The 27,520-nt window shown below is 41.1% G+C and overlaps 1 protein-coding gene across 4 annotated transcripts in view; it reads right to left on the reverse strand.

The window, feature by feature from the left end:
- LOC117429372 (AT-rich interactive domain-containing protein 3B-like) overlaps positions 1–25,520 on the reverse strand; it is a 66,167-nt gene extending 40,647 nt beyond the window's left edge. For all 4 annotated transcript variants that reach the window (XM_058998399.1, XM_058998398.1, XM_058998396.1 and 1 more), the window contains exons 1-2: positions 25,286–25,520; positions 22,413–23,075 (exon numbers count right to left, since the gene is read on the reverse strand). In XM_058998399.1, the coding sequence (XP_058854382.1) occupies positions 22,413–23,075; positions 25,286–25,321 (699 nt within the window). In that variant the 5' untranslated portion in view covers positions 25,322–25,520. The remainder of the gene's footprint in view (positions 1–22,412; positions 23,076–25,285) is intronic.
- Between the last annotated feature and the right edge of the window lie 2,000 nt (positions 25,521–27,520).

The following is a 27,520-nucleotide window of genomic DNA, read 5'->3' on the forward strand; positions in this document are numbered from 1 at the left end:
GTAGCTACACAGGCAGGCCCCTTCCATTGTTTTCTGACGAGATTGTAAACCATGGCGCCAGTAGATCGAGGTCAGGGGTCATTCATGGAGACTGCAATTCAATGGATCTTTTTCAAAAAAAAAAAAAAAAGGGTAGGTGCGGTACAAGGTATTTGCAAATAAGAAATTCAAAAGGGAAGGGCAAAATTTTTTAAAAAATCCTGCTGGCCGAAGCTGCTTAATGCTGGAAAGATTATGAGTAGGACCACTCGCTTAATCTAAATCAGCTGTTATTGGATTTGTAAATCCACCTCCTCCATCTTTCCATCGAAATAAGCATTTTTATTACAAGAGTCTCAGCAAAGGGCACATTTCCTTTTCCAGTAAAGACACCTCGCAATACACCCCCCACCCCCTTCCCATCTCCTCATATACAGGAAGGCATCTCTAACCGCTAGACCACACTACCTCCCAGTCCCTCAGCTCTAACCACTAGACCACACTGCCTCCCAGCTCTAACCACTAGACCACACTGCCTCCCAGCTCTAACTACTAGACCACACTGCCTCCCAGCTCTAACCACTAGACCACACTGCCTCCCAGCTCTAACCACTAGACCACACTGCCTCCCAGCTCTAACCACTTGGCTTCAGTCACCTGTCCTCGTATCACGACATCACCGCGAGTTCAAGACCACGCCGACATCATGAGAAGACCATTACCGCGCCGGCCATTACAGCGACTGCCCATAACAATGCGATGACATCACCGCGCCGGCCATTACAGCGACTGCCCATAACAATGTGATGACATCACCGCGACGGACACTACAGCGACTGCCCATGACAATGCAATGACATCACCGCGCCGGCCATTACAGCCACTGCCCATGACAATGCAATGACATCACCGCGCCGGCCATTACAGTGCCGACCATTGCAGCGACTGCCCATAACAGTGCCACTACATCACTGTGCCGATCCGATCTACAATTCAATTCACAAACGAAGTTCACAAACGCGTCACTTACCAGGAACTCCCCCGCCCCCTCAGTATGCAGGTTTTAATATGACCTAGCAGTGTCAGTGAGACTCGTATTGCACGATTGCAAAGCAGTTGCATTCCAGGTTTTACTACCAGCCCCCCATCCCATTTCTCAGCGTGTCCATTTGTCAAGTTAGAAATAAACAGTGGTTGTTGTTTCCGCTATTTTAGCCTCAAATCTGTCTTTGTTGTGTTTCTTTTGTCCGCCCCTGCCACAATATGTATAAACGTTTGTTTTCCCGTTTGGCAGGACACCTAAAAATGTAATCCTGTAAACCAGGGGTTTTCAACTTCTAAAAGGTTCGCAGGATGACTCAGAAATGCACAAATACATCTGTACTTACACATGCGTGATTTCGATTGAGTGGATAGGATTTCTATTAGGGTATGTGAAGCAGGCATCTGGCAATTGTTCCTATGGAGCGCGCTCTGTGCTGCTCATGAGCTCTGCTGTTTTCAACTACTTGTACAATTGAATACTAATTATTATTAATAATATTTAGTAATTTAGCAGATGCTTTTATCCAAAGCGGCTTACAGAGACTTGGGGGTGGACCTCCTGGTAATAAGCCCCTTTCTTTAGCCACTGGACCACCAAGCCTTCTACTCAGGGAAGCGCAATCTTTCTGCATTTTTTAGAAGTACAGTAAATGCTCCGGTAAATATAATTATGAATGATAATACTCATACTTTGACAGTTTTTGTTTTATTTATTAGGCCTGGCTGCATTTTAGTAACAGCAATACCATCTGGTTGAATTTGTTTTCGGTGTTTGATGAAATGGATACATTGCTTACTTGCAAAACAAAGGAAGAAAGCAATGCAAAGCGACAGAAAGTTATACCGAATCCCTTTGGATAATTTTTATGTTCACTTTAATAAAAACGTGTATCATTGTTAGTAGTTATTATAGTTTTATCTTGAGGTAAACATTTTAAATGGCACATAATTATGTGGAGATGGGAAGTAAACGTTAACAAAAAACTTTCAGTGCACACTATTTTGTGCTATTTATACTAACTTTGCCGAATAGAAAGTGAATATGACTGTTTCCAAAAATATTACTAACTACTTGTCTTTTAATTCTGTGCATCCAAATACTTGAAATTAAAAGTTTTAAGAATTAAGCCTACTGTTTGTTATTCTATCCTAAACCAGCAGTTTGTCACCCAAGGGAAGGAAAAGAAACGTATTAATCAGATTATTGTCCACTTTATTATAATGGTTGTGCCATTCAGTAGAGCGAATATTGTAAAGAGGTACTTGAGCTGAAACCTCCAGACAGAAAGGGTACAGTTTCAAAAAAAGGTTGAAAACCCTGCTATTAGCGGCTGGAGAATAGATTTATACCGTGTGTGTGTGTGTGTGTGTGTGTGTGTGTGTATATACAGTGGTCGTCCAAAGTTTACAAACCCTACCTTAGGGAAGTGTAACATCCAAAAATGAATGTTGAATACATACAGTACATTCCTATAAAAACCCCAATTTATTTATGGTAAATATATGTAGATGGTTGTGGCAAAGTGGATTATAGTGCACAGGTGTAGAGGCGATGCAGGGCTCCAAACAATGACAAACACAGTCCTGGTGATACGATGGTTTTTTATTTATATTCCAACGGTCAAACCTGACCAACAGAAACTTTAAAGAAATACAGGCAGTATCCAATGCTTGGTACTGCTCTGTATAAATAATGCACGGGGCAGTCCCAAATAATAACACACAAGTTCACAAACAAATCGACACACACAGATATAACATACACGGCCACCAGTCCTATAGTGAGTGCAGTAGTGCTCGTGGTGAATATATAATACTATTAAACGTAGAAGGCAAGATTTTCTTCAGCATTATTGCTCAGAGATTGTCAGCTTACCTATTAAAGAACTGCTTCATTGACACTTCAATACAAAAAGCAGGCATTCCAGGTTTCCCAGGTTGCTTAGAACACATCAATGTGATCTGGCAACAAATTCAATCAGCTAAAAAGGAGAGGAAGGAGCTCCATGTGACATTCCTGGATTTGGCTAATGCATATGGTTCAGTGCCACATGAACTACTTTGGGCAGCATTTGATTTTTTCAGTGTACCGATGACAATAACAAATTTAGTGAAAGCCTATTTTGGAGATTTGCAATTCAGTTTTTCAACTTCAGAATTCAGCACTACATGGCAATGCCTAGAGGTTGGAATAATGGCAGGATGCACCATTTCTCCACTGGCTTTTACCATGGCAATGGAAGTAATCATTAGGGCATCAAAATGGGTAGTAGGAGGAGAGCGCTTGGCTTCTGGAATGCGACTACCACCAATTCGAGCATACATGGATGACATGACAACCATGACTACAACAGTAGCCTGCACTAATCGATTATTGGGCACATTAACCAATAACATTGAATGGGCACGAATGCAATTCAAGCCCACTAAATCAAGGAGCATCTCTATAATTAAAGGCAAAGTAGTAGATAAAACAAACATTCTTCATTAATGGTGAGGCAATACCAACAGTGTCTGAGAAGCCAGTGAAGAGTCTTGGGAGATGGTACGACGGGGATCTAAAGGACACAGTTCGTGTGGGAGAAGTTAGACAACAAGCAGTGGAAGGGTTGAAGAGCATAGACAGCTGCGCTCTACCAGGTAAACTAAAACTCTGGTGCTTTCAGTTTGGTCTACTGCCGAGGTTCCTGTGGCCACTGACTGTGTACGAGGTTTCTTTGACAACAGTAGAGAAGCTGGAAGCTTTAATCAGTTCATACATCAGGAAATGGTTGGGAGTTCCACGCTGCCTCAGCAGAGTGGGACTTTATGGTAAAGGAATACTGCAGCTACCAGTCTCTGCTCTAACCGAGGAGTTTAAGTGCGCCAAGGTCAGACTGGAAATGACGTTAGTAGAGTCGACGAAACACTGAGGATGGAAGGTGCCCACTTGAAAACCCCAGAGATGTACCCTACTTAGTTCAATCCAGACGGTTGTCATGCTGATGCGCTGGGGAGGCCGCACTTTGGTTGATCCCCGGAGCCAGCATCGCAGCCGTTGTGTGTGCTGATGCGCCAGGGAGGCAAAATAAGCTGATCCCTGGAGCCAGCATTACACTTCAGCCATTAACACCAGAAAGAAGGATATCTACATCATCATATGGAAGGAAACGTAAATGGATGGAGACACATATGGATCACATTAGTTTACTGTAAAGCTACGTCTTAGTTGGTGCTTATCTTGGCGAGAGCTGAGTTCAAATCAGCATGAAGTTTTAACATCTACTCTCGTGTAATGGAAATCATACAGTGTGCTTTAGTGCAGTGATGTTCCGGGGGGGTGCTGGCCTCTGGCAACAGCTCCAGAACGTGTTAGCCGTCTAACAAACAAACAAGCAACAGTTAGACAAACAAAACAAAACTCACGATACGATAACACGGGTCCCTCCAGTCTCAATATAGTCACCAAAAAGAAGGAACGGATTACGATTCTCCGTCCCCTTTTATGTCGTCACACATGACCCATTGATAAACCAGTGCAACCACCTCTCCAATCTGCAGCTGCCACGTTGTTTCCCTTCCAGGTCAATGCGTTATTGCAACGGAGTCTCGCCGCCTTCCTGGGAACTCTGTTCTTGCTGCTTAGCGTCCTCACAGGTCAGGAGAGAGATTTACAACCAAGAATCATTATATTTCTGTCACAATGGTACATTCCTAAAATCCCCCTATTCTTCTGTTTTCCAATATAAAAAAAGTTCCAAAACAAAAAAAAACTGTCAGTTCAGCTTGTTACAGTTACGTACTGCTTTGTTTGTGTTGCTTCTGCTCGGAACTCAGATACAGGGGAATGGGGAAGAGCTGGAAGAACTGGATCAAGCTTGTGCCTTTGACAATTAAAAAATATTAGCGGATGTAAATATCTCTGATGTATTTGTAAGTGTCTTTTAATAGACCCTTATTAGAAATAGTTTATCGAGCCAGATTAGCAGTAGTACTAGAAATAATAACAACAACAATAGTAATAATAAAAACTGCGTGCCCAGCAAGTACATAAAGGGGAATATCTGACTACAAACAGTGGGTTCAGTACAGATGGCAGAGAAGCAAGGACAACAATCAACAATATCAAGTTAAACTATTTAAAAAAAACAAATCTGTACAAAATATACATTAAAAAAAAAAAATCCAAAAACACATGGCCTTGTATCGGTCCCCAATATTTATATATATATATATATATATATATATATATATATATATATATATATATATATATATATATATATATACACATATACACACACACACACACACTGTATATCAAAACACATGCTGAATATCATTCTGCAACAAGTGAAAAACCAAAAAAATGGATATGCAGCCCAGCTACATCAAAATGTTTCGTCAAAACACGCTTTTATTGCATGGAGGTTACCAGTCTAGTTATGATGGAGCTGTATGAGAACAGTGGGGAAAAAAAAAAAAAAAACTAAAAACACAACTATCGTCTTCTGTAATCAGGAGATCAATGAGGTCAGTCTACATGTTTGCTCAGTCGACTGTGCTGGGAAACCTCGCAAAGCTGTCCTAGCTCCGTCTGTGCAGACCGTGACGTCAGGCGCAGACTCCCGACTGCAAAGCAGGATTTTCAGGAGTAACACGAACGCAGCGACCAACTGCACTCAGTTCTCCAATACGAATGCATGGCAGCTGTGTCCTTTTACGAGGCTGGCGAGTTGACTCTGTGGTGAAACCCGCTCTGACTGCATCGTGTGTCCGAGTTCCTGGAAAGTGACACGTTTGTGAGTATTCTGGGAATTGTAGTTCGGCGCGGTGATGTCATAGCGCTGTTATGGGCAGTAGCTGTAATGGCCATCGTGGTGATGTCGGCGCGGTCTTGGACTCGCTGTTATGTCATGTAACCACCTGTCCTACGCTTTATAAAATCACTATGCCACAATACTTGCACAAAACCCACAATATTCTCTCTGAGTCCGTGCTTCTATTGGATATTCTCTCTGTCCGTGCTTCTATTGGATATTCTCTCTGTCCATGCTTCTATTGGATATTCTCTGTCCGTGCTTCTATTGGATATTCTCTCAGAGTCCGTGCTTCTATTGGATATTCTCTCAGAGTCCGTGCTTCTATTGGATATTCTCTCAGAGTCCGTGCTTCTATTGGATATTCTCTCAGAGTCCGTGCTTCTATTGGATATTCTCTCAGAGTCCGTGCTTCTATTGGATATTCTCTCAGAGTCCGTGCTTCTATTGGATATTCTCTCAGAGTCCGTGCTTCTATTGGATATTCTCTGTCCGTGCTTCTCTTAGATATTCTCTGTCCGTGTTTCTATTGGATATTTTCTCCATGCATTCCTGTTTTATTATTATTATTATTACGATGATTTAGGTCTATTTTTTTTGGCAATACATTTCCAGTAAGTCAATCATCCAGAAGAAAGTGTCAGCGTCACCTGAATCTGGATTATTGCCAAAACTGCCGTATCAGCTGTTAACGGAGCAGGCATCCTTCTCATTGTGTGGCTGATCCCTGTGAACACAGATCCTCCTGTACAGATCACCAGGAGTCTGCTTTCTATAGGGTATTAGCCATAAACACCTAGAATTTCACAAAGCGCCAGTTAACCCTTTCAACAGCCCCCAGATCCTGCGACATCTGAAGCCCTGGGATCAGGGACTGTGGGGGCAGGTGTATTAAAAGGCCCAATGGACTCCCTTTCATTTTACAAAAACAGTTGTGTTGTGTAATATGACCCGTTTTATATTCCTTTTACACAGAGATGGTGAAACATGCACTTTGGTATAAAGACCTTGACAGTTCAATGGTTCACCTAGACAAGATCTGATATTTCAATGCAGGCAAAATTATGTAACATCTATGATGCAAGCAGTGTCAATTGCGAGACTGCTTTTACAGTAACCGTCTGAGATGACTTAAATAAAGATCCAACCACCCCCGGCAAAAGTTACAACTTATAATAACAGAAGAGCAGCTGACCTGTAAAAACGGTACATTTCCGTACATTTCAGAAGGCTTTCATTCACAGCAAGTCATCTAGGTTTAAAATTATAGAAATAACCAAGATTTGGGAACTGAAACACACACAGGTTTCTAGACGTGCAGACAGCAGCATGTTAAAATGAAAACAATTGAAATTAAACTACTAGCTCTGACCAGAAAAAAGCCGTTTTCCCTTTAAACAACCTACATGTAGAGACAAACACTCTTCTCCTGAATTCAGAACTAGCCCGCTGGTCCATCAGTCACACACATGAGATAGCCCGATTATGTTTTCCCAATACAATCCTGTGTGTTTATTGTATGCACATGCATGCGATGTGATGGGGTGTTCATACTGCAGCAAACCTGCAAAATGTCACGATTTATTTGAATAGGATTCCCCCGACAAAGGTCGCTACACACGTTTTAAGCAGAGCTTCAAAAACACAAACAAGGTTGTAAACACATCAGATTGCTTTTCTGATCTGCAGCCATTGTGTGTCAGGGTGCAGTGTTCCCTCTACTTCACCGTCTGATTCGCCCATCAAAAAAAAATATTGAAAACTGAATTAGCAAAGGGTCCCTGTATGGTAAAGCATACCTTTACAATCTGCTGTCAACAGGTTTTTAGAATAAGAAATTACAATCCGTTTCATTTCCTACATATACTGTTAATCAGAAACTAGTCACAAGACCAACGGAGGCTTTGTCAATTAGTATCACATCCTGCCCATAGGAAACAATGTCCTGGGGCATATCATTTCAATTTCAAATTAAAGCAGTAACGGTTGCTCATTAATCTTCAAGTGGTTAGTCAAGTTAGACAGTGGTTGCTGCCCTACCCATTTAGTGATTTAGCTGTGGGATTAGCAGGGACCATTACTCCCCTCCCCCAACACAGTACACAAGCAGGATTTTGGTTTCAAAATGTTGTCAAAAGCAACTCTACGGTGTTGTCAGAAACTCAAAGAAAAGGGCTTTCAGCCAGAGTCAAAACAAATATTTTCACTAGTGTGTGAAACTGAAGCTGTAAATTTCCAAGACAGAAAGTAATGAATAATTAAAAATGCATTTCTAGGAAAAGTGGTGGTTCAGAAATGGAATGTGCTGGAGTGAGCAAGTTGGGAATATTATTCAGAAAGGAATGCACTGGACTGAGAGTATGGAATCATTCAGAATGGAATACATTGGACTGAGTGCGAAATATCATTCAGAAAGGAATGCACTGGACTGAGACTACAGAATATCATTCAGCAAGGAATGCACTGGACTGAGCGAGTACGGAATATCATTCAGCACGGAATGCGTACAGCGGATGATAATACTATACCAGGAACCCTCATGTTAAGTGCTTAACTCTTAAGAGCCATCATCACTGCAAACACATTCAGAACGTCCAGGTCAGAGTGGATGTAAATTTATTTGCAGTTCCGTATTCTCATGAATCTGCAAAACAATTGTGGGAGATGCACAGACAGGCCACATTACTGTATGTGGTGTCAGCTTTCAGATATCTGTCTTATCCAAGATTAGATTCCTCTAAACTTCACAGTGCACAGTTTAAAACAAAGATCAATGAACAGGATATCCTTGGGTTCAAATCCCAGTTAAGCCGTGATCCTACTGTTTGAGGTTTGTAAAGAGTAACATCCTATTCCAGAGCAGGGCCAGGCTCGGCGTGGACTGAAAGAGCAGGGCCAGGCTCGGCGTGGACTGAAAGAGCAAGGCCAGGCTCGGCGTGGACTGAAAGAGCAGGGCCAGGCTCGGCGTGGACTGAAAGAGCAGGGCCAGGCTCGGCGTGGACTGAAAGAGCAGGGCCAGGCTCGGCGTGGACTGAAAGAGCAGGGCCAGGCTCTGCATCATGGTTCAAAATGGTTCTCAACAGCACTCCATCAATTAGACAATCATAGTCCTTGAAAAATAATTGGTCAATTTGTCTACTTGGTTTTGTGTAGTTTTACCACTAAATAAACCAGTGCAGGCACAGTCAGAGGGTCCTCATAATCCCATAACAATCTTTTAAATCACAACAGGTTAATCACAACAGGTTATTGCCTGTATAATACCACTTCTCCACTGGCCACCCAACCTGTGAGGCCTCGGTACGGTACGGGTGCGTCTCTGCTGGCTATCTGACCCATGAGGGCTTGGTATGGTATGGGTACGGGTGCTTCACCGTACCGATAGCCAGTGGTCGTTTTTCTCGCACCATGACTTGAACAACGTATATGCATTTGTATACCATAACAGAGATACTGCAAAAAGAATGATCTTAAACTGAATCATATTAGAAGGGGGTGACCAGTGGCTTGGTTGGAGCTACAGTACTGGAGACGATGGCCTGGGAAAAGGAAACTAGGGGTGCGTTTGAGCTATGACCAGGTCGTCAGGTTTTACAACTTGTTTCTGTAACCTTTTCTGAATTATGTAGATTATTTAATGCAAGATGGTTTGTGTAGATTATAAAGTCATGTATAATAATGGGGCTGATTATATACTGTGTAAACCTTGTGTGTGTGAAAGAACGAGTAAAAAAAGTGTTTTGTGATCAGAAGATGGCTTAACCGTCCGATGTAGTGAGAAACAGGAGAGAAAGTATAGTTAGAACTCTGTGGGAAGTTAGGTTTTTGTTTTGTTTAATTTTCTGTAAATAATAAAAACGGCACGAAAGTGCGTAAAACTTCAATTTGTGGGACTACATTTTCAACCTCCGCCATTTTTAATGACTGGGTCCGTTCTTGCATCGTGGTCACGTTCACGGGTTCTTGATCAAAGGTCACTTAAACTGGTTCTGTTGCGGTCAAAACGTGAAAATGCACCCAGGACAACAGAAACCTTGCACCACGACTACACACACAGCAGCCAGCTATCCCTACAGAACAACAGATCCAACAAGACTCTACACACACACACACACACACACACACACAAATAAATCTTCAGGACCCTTCCAGCCCTAAGCAGCTGTCTGCATGTTTGCTGTAAACAGTAAATCTAAAGACCCTTAGACACGGTGAATAATTGATCACTGCTTTTAAAGAGTAGCTTCTACAGCTAATGACTTTGTTTTAATTCCATTCATCCTCCATCTGTGACTTTGCTTACAATGAGGTTACACCTACAGCATTAATTACAGCCTAGTTTGCCGAGAGAGGATTTAGGTTCACTTTCTTCCGGTAGCATTCCCTCAACTCTTAAGGTAGCTGTGGAAAAGCCTATGCTTAAGAAACACAATTTGGACCCTAAAGTCCTCAATAACTATATGCCTATCTCCAACCTACCATTCTTAGATAAGGTTCTAGAGAGAGTTGTTGCAATTCAATTACAACAATTTCTAACTCTTAATGGTATATTCGATAAGTTTGAGTCTGGTTTTCGTGCTGCACACAGCACCGAGACGGCCCTTGTCAGAGTTGTGAATGATCTGCTGATAAGCTCTGACTCGGGCTTTCCATCAGTTTTAATTCTTCTAGATCTAAGTGCTGCCTTTGATACTGTAGACCATTCCATCCTACTGAATCATCTTGAAAGCACAGTGGGACTGTCTGGCCTTGTCCTGTCCTGGTTCAAATCTTATCTTTCTGATTTCAGTTCGTCTCTGTTGGGGAGGTAAAATCGGCATTATTGGAGGTTGTCTGTGGTGTTCCACAGGGCTCAGTTCTAGGTCCCTTGCTGTTTTCATTAAATATGTTACCGTTAGGTGACATTATCCGCAGACACGGAGGAGTGAACTTCCATTGCTATGCTGACGATACCCAGCTATATTTGTCCCAAAAGCCAGGAATATCTTCTGCCTGGGTGTTATTAGCTGCTTGCCTTACAGACATCAAGCATTGGATGTCACAGAATTTTCTAATGTTGAATTCAGATAAGAGGTTATGCTAGTGGGAACACAGAACCAACTAAAAGGAAATTTGGGATTACATGAGCTTGACCCTTGCAGTCTCTCATCAAAACTTAAACTAGAAATTAAGAGTTTTGGGGTCATCTTTGATCCTGTTCTATCATTTGGAGACTCATATTAAGGAAGTTACTAAAAGTATCTTTTTACCATTTGAGAAATATAGCCAAAGTTAGACCAATTATTTCTGTATCTGATGCCGAGAGACTAACGCATGCCTGTTTCATCTAGAATTATTGCAATGCACTTTTTTCTGGTGTCCCAAAACGTGTGGTATCCTGCTTGCAGCTTGTTCAGAATACCACCGCTAGAATTCTGACTAAAACCAGAAAAAGTGAATATGTTACCCCTGTTTAGTCCTCTTTACACTAGACCCGAAAGGTAAGTCTACAGTTAATCTTAGTATTATAGTGATTTTTTTTTTGATGTGCTTATTTTTCAGTCACCAATAGACAGGTATTTTATAGTAAAGTAATTACAGCTAGTTAATAAATATCAATCTGTGGAGAATGGTAGAGATATCTGTGTGTGAATGTGAGAGCGTGAGAGAGTCAGTCGACGCAGGAAGTAGGTAAAGGACAAACACTTGCGGGTTTGGGTCGGGTCGTGGGTAAGAAGATGGTGCTGCAGCAGGTTGCAGGTTCAGGTCGTGTCCTGTAGCAGCAGGTCTGGGTAGGAAGCGGGTTGTAAAAATTGTACCAGCACAGGAATCTGGTACACATTACATTATGTAAAAATATGAATTTGTACAGTAGGCATATACAGTACAGCAGTAAAATCAAATGAATACCTAGCTTTAACCTATAGGCTACCGGTAACAAAAAAAGAAATGTTGTTGCATTGTACACATTACTGTATAAATGTGAAAATAATAAAATATTTTAAATTGAAACTAAATGATTTCAGCGCATTTTCTTTTTTACCGTAGCCTACTTGGTAAACAAAACAGATCCCGGTGCCACATTGACCAGCTATGATACTATACAGTACCTTACATATGCTGCACACACTACAGAAATACATTGTTTTTCATTTACACAGAACATTTTACAGTGTACACGTGGCTGTCTGTTGGGAGTGAGACTTTCTTTGCAAAAGCTATTAAAGACTTCAGATTCAGAATATTAATCACTGGAGGCCAGCAGTATTTCTGAAAGCTTCTCTCCCTTTTAAACTATCTAGTAGGAGTTTATATGCCCTCTTTTAAACATACATTGCAACACAAACTATCAATAAACATTATACTGGGCCAGTAGAATGGGTTTGGGGCCGGTGGATTTTTCATTCATAGGCAGAGAAATTAGTTTTGGCAGCTACCGTGGTACTGTATAGAACGCACAAACAATGATCCATCAGAACTGAATCAGAACTTAGCGAATCAATTCCAGTTGTTTTCAGAAGAGAGACCTGATTGGGCACTGCTAAAATGCACAAGACACATCAGATTACAATGAAGTCTGCTTCAAATCGGTGAACAAAAAGGAGCTTTATTTACAGACACTGAATTAAAGTAAACTGCTTCCCAAATATCGGTGCTTATTAATCAGTCCTGATCAAAGCACCCCTTTCACAAGCGTCTTGTGCATGGAAACAAACACGTGAACAGAGTTCTGAAGGAGAATCCTGAGAGTGTTTGAAGAAAGGGATCTGGAACAGGTCGGTTTAGAAATCAGAAACCTCCACTATCAAGCCACTGGCTCCTGGAATGTGCTTGTGAAGACTCCCAGCTAATTAAACCAGAGCCTTGTTCATTCAGGGGCTCCTGTGAATTTCTGCACCATCTGGCTCCTGGTGGGTGAGTGTACAGCAGGCACCCTTCCCTCCATATGAGTTTACAATTCACCACATTGCACTGTTTGAAGTTTGAAATAAATGAAAAGTCCACTCCATTTAAATGTTTAAACATTGTCAAAATTCAGATTATATTATACTGCAGCACTTAATTACAGTAGAAAACAGGGATGAGTTTTATTTATCAGTTAATGAAAACAGCCCTTTGATCACACTTGCAAATTAGTACATTGCTCAGTGCTTGTACAGCACAGCTAAGCTTTCAATATGTTCAAGTTAAGACTCAATTCCAGCTTGTTTTAGAACACCAAATTGTAGAAGCTTCTGTCTTTTGTGGACTTCAGAGGGCTATCTGGTAAAATGATTTGCAATTAACAAAATGCTACCAGGCCTCCAAATATCAAAACAGATGCTGCCCGTTTCTCATTCATTAAGTTTACAATCGCCATCTGGAATGTCAAAGGCTCTGGAAGTCTTAGAGTAAGAATACTAACAGGGATATGAACAGGATTTCTTTATAGATCCATCACTTATTCACGCTGTGAAGACTGAAACCAACTTGCACACTAAAATTACATTTTGTAGTATCTTGATGTATTGTGAACTCCTGTTATTGAAATACTGCATGTGGAAACCACTGTCAACTTGAAATAAATACAGAAGTCAAATAGAAAGATTACGATAAATACTAAAACAATGTACTTTTTCAAATTAATTTATATTTAGAATGTGTCAGATAGTTGGTGAACAACCATTTACACAAATGGTTCAAACGTTTAGTCTGTTCAATTTAATTTGTGGGTAGAGGTAGTGTTTTTCATCTATCCCTTATCTGAAGGACACATCACAAAAAAATAAAACAAATACATTTAATGATAATAATGGACACATGAAGTCAGGAAGAAATAGTGGTGCATGACTTGGTATTGAAGCAGTTAGACTGCTTTGAGAAAGACAGGGCCTCCAAGTAATCCTATTCAGAGCAAGCCGGTGGAAGTACTGTACATCTTAAACAAGGTTTTTAAATTCAGTGTTGCTGGTTTACAATGTAATCTACTTCTGCCATTCAAATGCACCCAATTAGCCTTTAAATGCAGAACGTACTAGTGATCAATGCAGGAGCTCCACCCCCCCCCCCCCCCCCAACTTCCGGAACTACTAAAGCAAATTCCACTTTTGCAAATTTATAACCACTGAATAAAACAGAACATACAAAAGGAAACCACATTTTATGCTAGTGGAAATGTATACAAGCGAGTTCATGTATTGAAAATCCACTTAATGAAGTTGTGAAAACGAAACCCTAGGAAGTTTATCGATTACACCGCTGCACCAGACACAAATCTTACATAGACAAGCCCTGCAACGCGTATAAAAGAAATACATAGGAAACACTGAATAGAAACAAAAAACTAATACTGGACATTTTAAAAATGATGAAGATGTACTGTGCTACAATAAGCATATGCTGCATAACCACAGGGACAGTTTTGGAATCATTTAGTTTTAGATGTATAAATTGATTGTGTAAAATAGAAACGCTCTGGAATACACATTAACACCATTACACTGTACTACAAAAAATATTCATGCTAGAGGAAAAGTGACTAGTTAGTATATTAAAGGCATTTAGATAATCCTGTGGGCATACGAGACAGCACGATTCCAGACTACAAACTGAAGCAAAGGGCCAACTGGCCAGCGAGCATGTAGCTACAAGCTTTTATGGCAGCAATACTGCTTTCAGCACACCTGTTGAGGCCTGACCAGGGCTACTAGCCCCAGGCAAAGGACCAACAAAATGGAGATTAATCACTGCAATCAGACCCTCACCCACACAGTAAACTACCTTGGGAAGAAATTACACCAAATGGCCTTCATCCCACCCTGCCCCCTCTGTAAACAGGAAAGACAAAGGGCCAGGTTTGAAGAAGCTTCTCAAGGTGTCAGTGCAGAAGCCAGAGCAAACAGATTTACTGGTCATTGGCAGCCAAGCTAAACAAGCAACCAGCAGTGTTTGTCCTGCTGAATCTCTTCCTCAGATTTACTGAACTCCTTCTCCACCTTGCTGATCCCACTGGGATCTGAGAAACCCAACCGTCTCAATGTTTTGTAATGGTTATATAAACTCTATGGGGTACTTGAAGCTGCCCTCAAAGAATTTGAATAAAACATATAATTGAAAAGTAGATAGATTACTAGTATTATACACAGTGACCAAAGGGGAGGAGTAGCACGTTGAGCTGGTTCATATATCAACAAGCGGTCCATCATTTCTTCTCAGGAGTCAGACAGACAGTAATATTAAAATAATAATTAGACAATTCAGCAAGACACTATGTTTGTTCACTGTTGTGTTTTAATATCAATTAAAATACGACCTAAAATGAGAGATAATTAGCTATTTTACCATATTGTACTGAACAAGTTGTGTCAAAGTAAAGTATAGGGTTTAAAACACATCTTGTATAATAATTCACCACTGTAGCAGTTCAAGCTTTTAAAAAAAAAAAAAAAAAAAAAAAAAAAAAAAAAAAAAAAAAATCGAATTCACAAGAGTCATTCACGATTGTCCAGCATTTTAATTGAAAGCCAGCTTTATATTGTTTTATAAGGTTACGCCTAGACAGGAGAGAAAGGCACAGCCTTCAAAGGATACTCCCCAATCAAGCCTATAAGAACTCCAGTGTTTTATGTTAACCCCCTACCCCCCTTCAGAAACTGGAATTCAGGAAAACTACAGGCTGCATGTTGCTACAGAGCACTTGGGGAATTCTGAAACGCCATCTGCAATGTTCCATTAAGATGCGGTGGGTTAGGAAGGCTTTCAGAAGCCATTTGGATTGCACAGAGTGAACAAGATTGAGAGCACACCCGTCACACACAGTCTCACAGCAACAGCACACCTAAAGAGGTTCACAGGTGCACCTGAGCGACCCTCTCGCAACAGACACTGTTGTTTATTTGTTTAGTTTAAACCTTCCCCTACATCTCTCAATGAATTAAGAGCTTGAGAGACACAGGAAGTCTGAGGTGTGCCCGATAACTGATCAAGCCTTAGATGGGAATGCCAACTATTCCCCGGTTAACTCTTTCATTCTGTCTGGAATGTTTCCTTTGGGTGGGGCAGCAGAATCTAAAAAGAGGGACAACACCCCATCCCCCACTAAGCTCAATTAAGCACTTCACTATTGGAGCCCAATGAACCTTGAGCGTGCTGTGTACTCATCTTTTAAACAACAGAAACAAGGGTTGTGTGGAGTGCTATTTCAGGTTTAAATGCACAGGCTGACACAACAGAGCCAGTGCTATGAATTACATCCACTCAGGCAGAATGGACAACATTGGAAATTCAGTCTAGTAATAATAACTTTAATTTGATGTGGCACCCTTCACATCAAGGTGTCTCAGGGTGCCGCACAATATGAAAAAACAAAATCAGGAACATTGTAACAGCAATAATATAACAAAACAAAGAGTCAATTAAAAAATACATTCAAAAACAGGTAAAATACAAATAAAAACCAATTCCTAAGATCATAAAAACAATAACAAAAACATTAAGTTTTAACAAGCAGCCCACAGCATCACTGTAAAATTTTAGCCGAGAACACATGTGTCTTCAACGCTGATGTGGAGTCCTGAACGCAGCCAGCAGATTCCCAGAGAGAAGGGGCAGCACAGCTAAAACAACGCCCACCAAGAGGAACACATCTTGGACCAAAGACTCTAGAAGTCCATAGTGTGATGAATCTAAGCTGTCTTCCAGGGATGTAAGGGCTTAGAAGGTTCATAATGTAACTAGGACCCTGACCACGCAAAGCCTTATATGTCCGCAAGAGAATCTTGAAGTAATGAGGAGAACATGGAAGAGTTTACGTTGCAGAGACATGAAACTAATTTACCAAGAGGGAGTTAAAACAATGTGCACAGTGCAACATAGAACAGCTCATAGTGGATCATTTCTGAGTTCATAGAAAAAGAAGCTTCCAGTAACCCGTATTATACAAAATAAAACAGAAAGAAATTCCTTTTATGAAGAATTAGGAAAGACAGGTGGATTCGGAGCAGTTGGGGGAGGGGTGATACAGAGGTTCAGTTTAAAAGGAGGGCGTGACAAATCTAAAGAGGGGTGGGGGGGGGGGGGGGGGGGGGCTGTGGAAATCAGATCCAAGATGAGCGGAGATGATACTGTATCTCGTTTGTGTTTAAATCCCGCCCCCCCCCCCCAATTTCTGCAGCTACCCAAGATTAAATAATCCCTGTCATCAGAACTGTACACCGCAGCGGAGCACCGCTCCCCCTCCTCCCTAACCCTAACCCTACCCAGGATTACATAATCCCCGTCATCAGAACTGTACACCGCAGGAGAGCACCGCTCTCCCTCCTCCCTAACCCTAACCCTACCCAGGATTACATAATCCCTGTCATCAGAACTGTACACCGCAGGAGAGCACCGCTCTCCCTCCTCCCTAACCCTACCCAAGATTAAATAATCCCGGTCATCAGAACTGTACACCGCAGGAGAGCACCGCTCCCCCTCCTCCCTAACCCTAACCTACCCAAGATTAAATAATCCCTGTCATCAGAACTGTACACCGCAGGAGAGCACTGCTCCCCCTCCTCCCTAACCCTAACCTACCCAGGATTACATAATCCCTGTCATCAGAACTGTACACCGCAGCAGAGCACTGCTCCCCCTCCTCCCTAACCCTAACCTACCCAGGATTACATAATCCCTGTCATCAGAACTGTACACCGCAGGAGAGCACTGCTCCCCCTCCTCCCTAACCCTAACCTACCCAGGATTACATAATCCCTGTCATCAGAACTGTACACCGCAGCAGAGCACTGCTCCCCCTCCTCCCTAACCCTAACCTACCCAGGATTACATAATCCCTGTCATCAGAACTGTACACCGCAGGAAAGCACCGCTCCCCCTCCTCCCTGGACTCTCTTTATGAACACTTTCATACGGGGAGATGTCTGATGGCTGGCTGGCAGGCAGCCAGATCATGTCGTTTATTCAAGATTTAGATCCTATGCCAGGGAAAACAAGGAGTTACCCATCAGCTGCCTGTCTCAGGGCTGCCTGGGAGGTCTGGGTCTCAGGGACCAGGATATGACAGGCGGAGGCAAACGCTGACAGTGCCCCCAAAAACACCAAATCACGAGACACACACACACACACACACACACACCTTTTTTTTTAACCCATTCAGTAACAAAGACATTTCTTTGAAAAATAATCACAACACAAGCTGTATTTACGTAATTTGATCAATTACATTTAGACGTAACTTTTGCAGTTAACAGAATTGGAGTACGTTATCATAACAATAGAGTTAAAGAGAAAAGGTAAACAGGTAGGTGCCAGTTAAAAACCCTCCAAAAAAGTACAAAGTAGGCTGTCCTGAAATGAGGATAACTGCACTAATGGGTTAAAAGCTGTGTACCGATCACAGAGCCGTGCTACCCATTTGGGCACAGGATCAACTGTAGGGCTGTCAGTTAAGCCTCCAAATACCAATTGATTAATTGGGCACACAAAATCGAACCGTTCAAATAAATATTGATGATAGTACCGTCCACATACATTTCTGCTCCATTCCTCTCCCCCGACATGAATATTTTAATATCATTGCAGTTAAGTAAAGGCTTGTAAATGCAAGGGGAAATACTGTCTGGCAGAAATACTGTAGCAAGTCAGGGCGTTGGGTAGAGTTTCATTGATAAACTTTAATGTTATTAGCAATGCGCATTACAAAAATGTAATTTTTGAACCGATTGTCCAGGATTTATATCGATGTATATAATGACGAATGGAATCGATGGAAGAATCGATTTAAATCGTATCAGCCTTCATCAACTGGGACCGATTGGGCCACAGAAGCACATTAGTGCTGTCAGTTAAGCCTCCAAATAGCAATCGATTAATACGGCACACAAAATAGAACCGTTCGATAAAATATCGATAATTGTACTCCGTGCCCCTTTGTCATGCACAAAAAATACGAATGTGCACAATACAGCATGAAACGAGGGCCTTGCATAAGTTACCTTTTTCGCCACTACTCTGTGCAACCAAATACAACTTGCAAAATCACATTCAGTTGGCTTGCAATATCATATCATAGCATCAACTGAATTTTTAAATGAATGCTATCAAGTACAAAAGTTAGTATGAACATGTTTTTACAAAAGAAACAACCCATTCCAACACCTCAAAACTGAGCTCACGGTACAAATGCATTCAAACTCCTGTAGCTGCCTTTTTTGTTCTTTATACTTTGCAAAACGTATTCTTTGGTAGTGGATTCGACATATTGTAATTTTATTAATACTGAACACACTGTTTACACCTGCCAGCAAAGCGATCACATGACCTTAACACTTCCCTATTAACAGAGCTCTCGCTCTACATCCTGCCTACTGGTAGGCAATCTGTTAGCTCTGATTTGTGAATTTCTGCAGTCCGCCAACACTGCCTTGCTACACTTTATTTTTCTACAGTTACGCTGACGCCTGCTTTTTGCTATTAATATAAAAAAAAAAAAACATAGAATGATATTGCCTCCCGCAGCCCACCTTTGGGCCGCGGACCACAGTTTGGGAACCCCTGGACTAGACGTGCTCATCAATCAGAAACCCATACGCACGCAGTCCGGTTTGAGAAATACACTGTACAAAATAAAACAAAAAACAAAATAAAGTGTTATAACCAGGTTGTAAACTCCAAAGAAGCTCAAAATATATACAGTCAGCTTTCTTCAATGTGTACAATTTCCATGTGGTTTGCCAGGAATAAGTGTCTGTCCACCTGCTCTGCATCCAAGGTGGCTGCAGCACGCTTTTTGGTTTACACAGCATTCTCAAAACTGATTCGCTGATGGTCAGGATGGGACCAGCAAATCAGATGATAGGTAACACTTGAGCAGGAAAAACAAAAAAAGTATACAGTGACCAGAACAATACAAAAGACTAAAGACAATCAATGCATATTAGCGCTCCATCAGGACCATTTCACAATGGAATAGAAAATGTCACTGTCAAGAGTTATTGACACAAAGGCGTCTGTTTTGCGGTATTCATTAAAGAAAGGGAGGCCATGGCCATCGCGGATATTATGCACATAGTGTCTTCATATGGTTAAGCCATATTTTAAGTTGCTTCCAAGTTAAATATTTGCATTGGACCACCATTATTAGTCTTCATATTAGGAGTGAAAAGTCTCAAACTACCTTCTGCAGGCTAATGGGGGGTTTGAAGTAATCACTGGTCCCCTGTGGAGAGAAACATCCTGCAATCCTGCTTGCACACAGGGTGTTTATTATAGGGGGAGGGGAGTGTGATCACAGTTTATACCACACATCCCCTTCCTTCCAGCAGCAGCACTGCCTGCAGGTTCCTGGAGAGGGGAAGCTATTTCACTCTTTTACTTGGTGCGTATGAACAGTGCTAAAGGTTTAAGAACTAGATTGAATTGTTTACATTTGCATGTCAAATAGAGGTTAGCCTCAATGTTCTGTGTTTCAGTCGAACCATCCTAACAATAAACACTCAATGGTGCTAAATTTAAGAGAAAAAGTAAGAGATAAATTGAATGCCAAAGTATTTTTAAATATCTTAAATCAAACTGAATGTTTGTCAGTGAATTTAAGTTTCATACATACATTTTATTTAAATAAAAGGTTATCGCAGGGTGATTGGTTTGGGTTTAACATTCTTTTTCAGTTTTTAATACATATATACATTGCACATATTTTATAAAATAAATTCACCAGCCATCTAATTTAATAAAAACCTTCACAGATACATTTCTAGCCACCCAGTTATCCACGAGGTGAAGGAGTCTACTGGTGAGGAGAAACCACACTGCAAAATTAAAGAGATTTGAGGCAATCCCCCTCCTAAAATTAAAACAGCTACTGGGAGGGCCATGTGTCACTCTGACCACCAACATTAAAACCTTGGCCTATGAATCCAACACAACAATCAACCTCAAAATTTTGTTGATTAAAAACCTATTAATCATCCGGGATTAGCGTGGTCCAACCCCTTCTTCCTCATCAGAGGGGACAGGACAGAAACGTGGCTGTCAGACAGACCTAAAGGGGCAGCCTGGCTCTCCCAAGGGGACAGAGAACAAGGCCTTTTCCAGATCAGGGCTTGTCGACAAGAGGCCTATACTGCTAGGCCTCAGTGCAGACAGCCCTCCCTGACAACATCTTGCTAAGGTTTCTTTGTCTGCTCTCTTGTTTAACAATTATTTACTCTGCTGTTCAGGGCAGCGCTGAGGTCAAAAGACATACATCAATGACAAAATCACCCCCTCCCCATTCTGTGAGGCAGACACAAAGCATGCGACATCTGTTGCCCTTCTCCTAAACTGCCGTGCTGACAATGCACAGAGAAATATAATAACATTCCCCCAAAATAGTGTCATTGGAAGCTACTAAATGGACATAAAACAAAAAGCCCCTGCCCCTTCGGGAAAGGCTCTCAGCACCCTCATGTGAAACTTTCTGCTCTCCCTGTTTCAACTAGATATGCTCCACCCGGAACTCTGTTAAACTGTAAACTCCCGTGTTTTTCTAAGCTTCCAACGGTTTTTGATAAAGGTTTCTCCCTCACTGTAAGTCTCTCTGCTGCTGATTGATAGAAGGCTGCTTGCTATCCACTCCACCCACATTTCACTTGTTTTTTGGAGTCTGCTGCTGTACCCTCACTCCCTGGAAGGTCCGTAACCTCGACAGCACAAACTGGCTGCCTGCCAAGCCACACTTCTAGGATTTTGGCTACAAAGGCAGCAGCCTCCCTGGAGAACATGGCCTGGACACAAAGAACACCGAGAGAAGAGGGAGAGGGATTAGCGCTTCCTCCCAGCAGGGGAATTTAACTCTTTCATGGAAAAAAAACAATTCTGACAAACTAAAGCACTTTGCAGGTGACCATGAGAGATCTCAGAAGCGATTTCCCTGAGCTGTTGACTAAACAAAACATTCCGTGGCAATTTCAAAGGAATCAGTTTGTCAAGAGGTGCTCCGTTTCTCTGTTCCAACATTACCAAAAGACAAACTAGAACTCAATGCCTACAATTTGGTGCCTTCATCATTCCACAAGAAATTTGGAGGATAATTGTGTGACTTTAAAACAGCACACAATTATCCTCCAAATTATATTATAGGCATACGTTAGTAAACATATACCTTGTGCCCGACCCAGTAGTATTATTCTTATTATTATTATTATTATTCTTATTATTATTATTCTTATTATTATTATTATTATTATTATTATTATATATTTCTTAGCAGACATCCCTTATCCAGGGCGACTTACAATTGTTACAAGACATCACATTATTTTTTACATACAATTAATTATTTTTTACACATTATTTTTACATACAATTACCCATTTATACAGTTTTTTTTTTTACTGGCGCAATCTAGGTAAAGTACCTTGCTCAAGGGTAGAGCAGCAGTGTCCCCCACCTGGGATTGAACACACGGCCCTCCGGTCAATGGTCCAGAGCCCTAACCACTACTCCACACTGCTGCCCGTAAAGACCACCCTCTGCATCATTCCCTTTCAATGTTTCAACCTGAAGTTTCCCCTCCGATAGGTCGAAATAAATATTGTTATGGTCTCAATTTCAAAGTGCCTGCAGAAGACTCTTTAAGGTGCCTGCTCTTACCTGTTTGAACTGCTCATCGTAGCCCCAGTCCGGCTGCCCACTCGGGGATCCTGATGTCTGCTCCCCGGGAGAGTGGCTCTCCTCGTCCGGCTCCTGCTTCACCTCGACGATGGGAGGAGGAGGGCCTGGGGGAGACGGGTGGGTGGCGGGCAGCAGTCTGTGGGCCATCTGCAAAGCCAGGGTCTGTTTCCGGAGGTATTCCAAACCGACAGCTCCACCTCCACTACCTTCCTCCTCCTCACTCCCTTCCTCCAGCTCCTCATCCCTTTCCATCTCCTCCTCCTCCTCCTCCTCCTCCTCATCCCCAGACCCTCGGGCCCTCTCCTCGTCCGCCTCCGAGTTCACGCTGCTCTGATCTGAGGCTCTCTGGCCCCCCACCACCAGCGCAGACAGGCCCCTGTGCAGGAGTCCCGAAGGAAGCTGGTTCCCCGAGGCCCTTGCTGCAGCCAGGACGGCTTGCTGAGCTGCTACCTGCTGGGTGTACCTGATGTGGGCCTCGCGGACATGCCGCTCGTTCCGCTCTCGCTGCTCCATCTCCAGACGGGCTTGTTGCTGCCTCTGGAGCTGCTCCATCACCGCCTCCAGCTTGACGCCTGCGTGGTGGGGGGAGAACGAAGGGCTTCCAGGCAACACCATGCTCAATCCCTCGGGGGTCAGACCGGGCTGAGAACAACGAGAAGGGGACAACACATCAGCACCTCTACGATGTTTGACAAGTGTAGCAAGCAGCATCTGACCTAGTAGAATGGTAACCAACAGAACTGTGGAATACTAAATAATACTAAGGAATTGCAAAGTCTGAACCCAGAATTCCAACATTCAGCCGTGAACTGCCTATTCCTGTGCAGGGTTTGTGACCAATATGCACTGCTAAGCTGACACCAGCAAACTCATTTCTCCTGTCCCGAGCTGGTTTTAAACACTTAGCACGTGACAGGGTACTGGAGAAGCCATTAGCCAAAAACATGTCTACACAGTGTTTGAAGTTATGAATGAAATTAGCCCTGCTGAAACACCTAGACCATTGTCCATGGCAAGATCTGAATTAAAACATATACTTAACAGAAAAACACCTCATCAGTTACACACATAACAACAACACAGGAAGTGTGAGTAGCATTTACACTGGGCCAGGCTGCAGAAATGAGGACAATGACTATTTTTCTATGCTGTATTTGTTTGCTTTGTGCTGCTGTGATGTTTGCCTCTTCCTTGTAAATGATAATTTGTTCTCAATCGTAAGGTTAAATGAAAAAAAAAACCTTCTGATTTCTATCACCTACCTACTGAAAAACAATACACAAAGTGTACAGTTTGTATTGCCATAAAACAAAAATGTATCTTTGTACAATATAAATGCTTGCTGCAAATCTATCCACATGTGTTTTTTTAGCCATTTAAATTCATTTTACAATGTGTTTTATTTTATTTATTTTTTTATGTGTTACTATACGTTGCTCTGTTAAACGCAGCCACGTTGTTTGACAGTATTACAGTTGATAATTGTGTATTTTACTGACACATCAAAGTGCTTCGTTTTCATGCAAGCACTCCCATTACATTTTCATGTCATGGAATCGATAAGCTGTGCCTGTCTTTAGTGACAGAGCTAACGGAATGTTAAGAGTTATTCGTGATGATTATCAGAAAAGATTCACAAATTCAATTTCTAATATACACAATGTTGTTTCTTTGTTATGTTACCTCAAGGAACCTCTACTTTTGAATGACAAATCTCTGTAGAGCCGACTTCAAAATAAGAACGAATGTGGTGTTGTCTGTAGCCTGCAGAGTGGCTGACGACATACAGCAGCAGTCAGATACCGTTTCTTAAACTCGTCACCACAGACAGAAATGACTGTACTAGTCATGCAAGCCCAAAGCAACAATTTGACTATTTATAGTTTTATACATTTCCCTGTGGTGTATTTTTAAAACAAGCTTCTGATTTAAGGGAAACCCTAAACACAACAAAGGCTTGTACTGTACATTACAGCAATTTGGTTTTGAAATGCAGTTTAAACAAACCCATAAATAAACATAAATCTTCAAGCAATTACTTTAAAACCAGGTATGTTTTAAACCGATTGAAATACGAAGTAGCGAAGAGGATTGTCGTTTTAAAAAAAGACGTGTGCGTGGTTTCCAGGTAACGAATTTCTTTATATTGCAATGTAGTTCTCAGACAGCCAGCTCTGAGTGTTCTTATCGAACTTAAATTGTCTAACTCCCCGATATCGAATTAAAAATTAGACCTGAATACAGCTGTCAGTCACTTCACAGTAAATGCGTATTTTTGTAACAAATATAGTGTTCCTTTTTTGTTAACCGCTGGAAACAAGTAGTGTATTGTGCATTTAATACAATTATATAGCGTACAGTATTATTCAAAAATCTGTCAGTGATCTTTCACTCGTTTTATTTAGGTTAATGCAAGTGAATATGGATCTATATGTAATTTATGTTTTCTGGTTTCCATAGTTAACCAAACTTAAGCAATTTCCATTGTATTTCCATGCAACGCCCTCGATCGACTAGGAGTATTAATGTGCACTCAGCACGCGTTGGTTTCGTGTTGCTGCTGTAGTAATTTTAGTTAACTGTTGTGCAGCCCACCCACACACAGCGGTTCAACACCCCGATGATTATTTTGGGGGTCAAAAAGTTACACATTTTGCAAATCAGCCTACTGTATCTAGCTTCAATTTAACTCAGAGAGTATAGATAAATCAATACGAATTGCACAAGCTATCCGTGCGTTTTTGTGTATTAATGATCCCGAATCTCCTGTTAATGTCCGCTGTGCTAGGGTCGAGGAGAGAGTCGATGCAATTTCCCCTTTCCTTTTCCAGCACTGTGTGAAAAAAACTCACCATTTGACCCTTGCTGTTGGCGGAGTTCTCCACCATCCCTACGCTTTCCACTGGTTCTTCAAATTTCAAACAATTCCAAGCGCGTCCCGCTTCCGAGGTCCACAGTGCCGGAGCTTTCGCTGTGACCTGCGCTTCTGAACCCTTTGTGTCAGTGTGGGAGAGGATTTTATTACACGTAATCAACTCCTAACTCGAGCAGTATCTCTCCCAGTCCAGCGCGCCCAGGCTCATTATTCCACTGCTTCTTTTACTGAATTAACCCCCCCCCCCCCCCCCCCCCCCAGGCGAAGCCCCGCCCCCAGAGCAACAAGTTCCTGCCCTTCCGCCACAAACGAAGCGCCCCAGGCCCCGCGGGGTCACGTATGCAGACACATGTAAATCCACGCACGCGTGTGTAATGAGGGTCCGAGCGATCTCATCCAGGAGTAATTATCCGTGTGTACAATTCTCGTGTATTAAAATGTCTTAAAATGCTGTTTTATTTCATAACAGTAGATTGCAAGGCTGAATTTTGTTTACACATGGTTTTGTACTAGTGAACTGCATAACTATATTATGGAACTGTGTGCGCAAAGGAGTCGAATGTGAGTCTAATGTGAACGTTCTCGAATCCGACTTTTAAGAACTGCTGGGCGATCTAATGCCACCGATATAAAAGATAATTACACATGCAAAGATATTTGATCTGATTTTAGATATAGTATTATTACAACATAGAAAATAGCTATAGTTACAATTAGCCCAGGTCGTGACTTATATTGGTATTTAGAAAAGGACATTTCATATACACACTACTATATACATAGTGTTTGCTCAAGAGAGACCACTTCCCAGCGTTTCGGTATGTTTAACATACCTTTGTCAATGGAAATATATACATTATATATATATATATATATATATATATATATATATATATATATATATATATATATATATATATATATATATATAATTGCTGCTGGTCATATCTTTCGTTTAATTTATTTTAATATTCGATACCACTGGTGTGCTGCCAGATTTCGTTTATATATATATATATATATATATATATATATATATATATATATATATATGTGTGTACACACACACACACACACACACACACACACATCACATATCTTGTCCCATATCATCTTAAATCCTTTTCAGTAAATGTATTCTAATCGAATTCTAACTATATTTAAACATAAATTGAGAGGCTCGCACGGTAAAATTAAACACATTTTCTACACTCGGTTTACCATATTATTATTGTTGTTATGAATACTATTATTATTATTATTATTATTATTATTATTATTATTACTAGTAGTAGTATATTGGCAGCCTAAGTAAGAAAATTGTTAACCATGATCATAACATGATGAAGCAGAAGAAGACCCGTGATTATAATCTTTATAATCATAATCATGATTTAAAAAAAAAAAGGCTTGATTGTCAAAACAAATTGTTCACATTTAAAGTGGAATGTCATCGAAGAGATGAAGATATAGCTGAAACTAACAGGAATAAATGATAATCTACTTCTACAATGGCTCATTACCTCTTGCTAGATTGTATTTGTTACACGCATAAAATGATGCTTTAAATGAGGGAATAATTACCTGTAAACGAATAATAATAATAATAATAATAATAATAATAATAATAATAATAATAATAATAATAATAATAATAATAACTAGATGGTAACTTTACAAGTACAGTTGAGGGGCTTGCTTTATTGGGAAAGTGGTCAAAGTAGCTGATTTGTGTCAAAAGTCACCTTGTTTACTAATTGTCTCATGCTTAGAATGTGCTATAATTTGAAATTTCTCAAAGTTCTATGACAATTAATTCAACAGTGGGAAGTAGCCTACTGAAAGAAGTTGATGCGGTTACTAAAACAGCTGTACCTCTTGATTGGTAGATGCCATTCCTGTTTTGATTTCATATCTGAATAGCTGAGAAGTAGAGAAAGATTTCATTTGCTCTTATTTGTCTAACTTGTTGGGAAAGTGGTCAAAACGGCAGTTGTTTCTAAAAGTTCACAGAAAACGTAGTTGGTACAGTTACTAAAACAGGTGTACCTCTTGATTGGTAAAAGTTATTTCTGTTTTGATTTCATATTTAAATAGTAGAGAAGTAGAAGAAGATGTCTAGCTTTTTGTCTAGCTTGTTGGGAAAGTGGTCAAAATTTCTGTGTTTATAGAAAGTTAGAGAAAATTTAGTTGATGCGGTTACTAAAACAGC

This window comes from Acipenser ruthenus, chromosome 24, assembly GCF_902713425.1.
Source record: "Acipenser ruthenus chromosome 24, fAciRut3.2 maternal haplotype, whole genome shotgun sequence".
NCBI classification, from domain to species: domain Eukaryota; kingdom Metazoa; phylum Chordata; class Actinopteri; order Acipenseriformes; family Acipenseridae; genus Acipenser; species Acipenser ruthenus.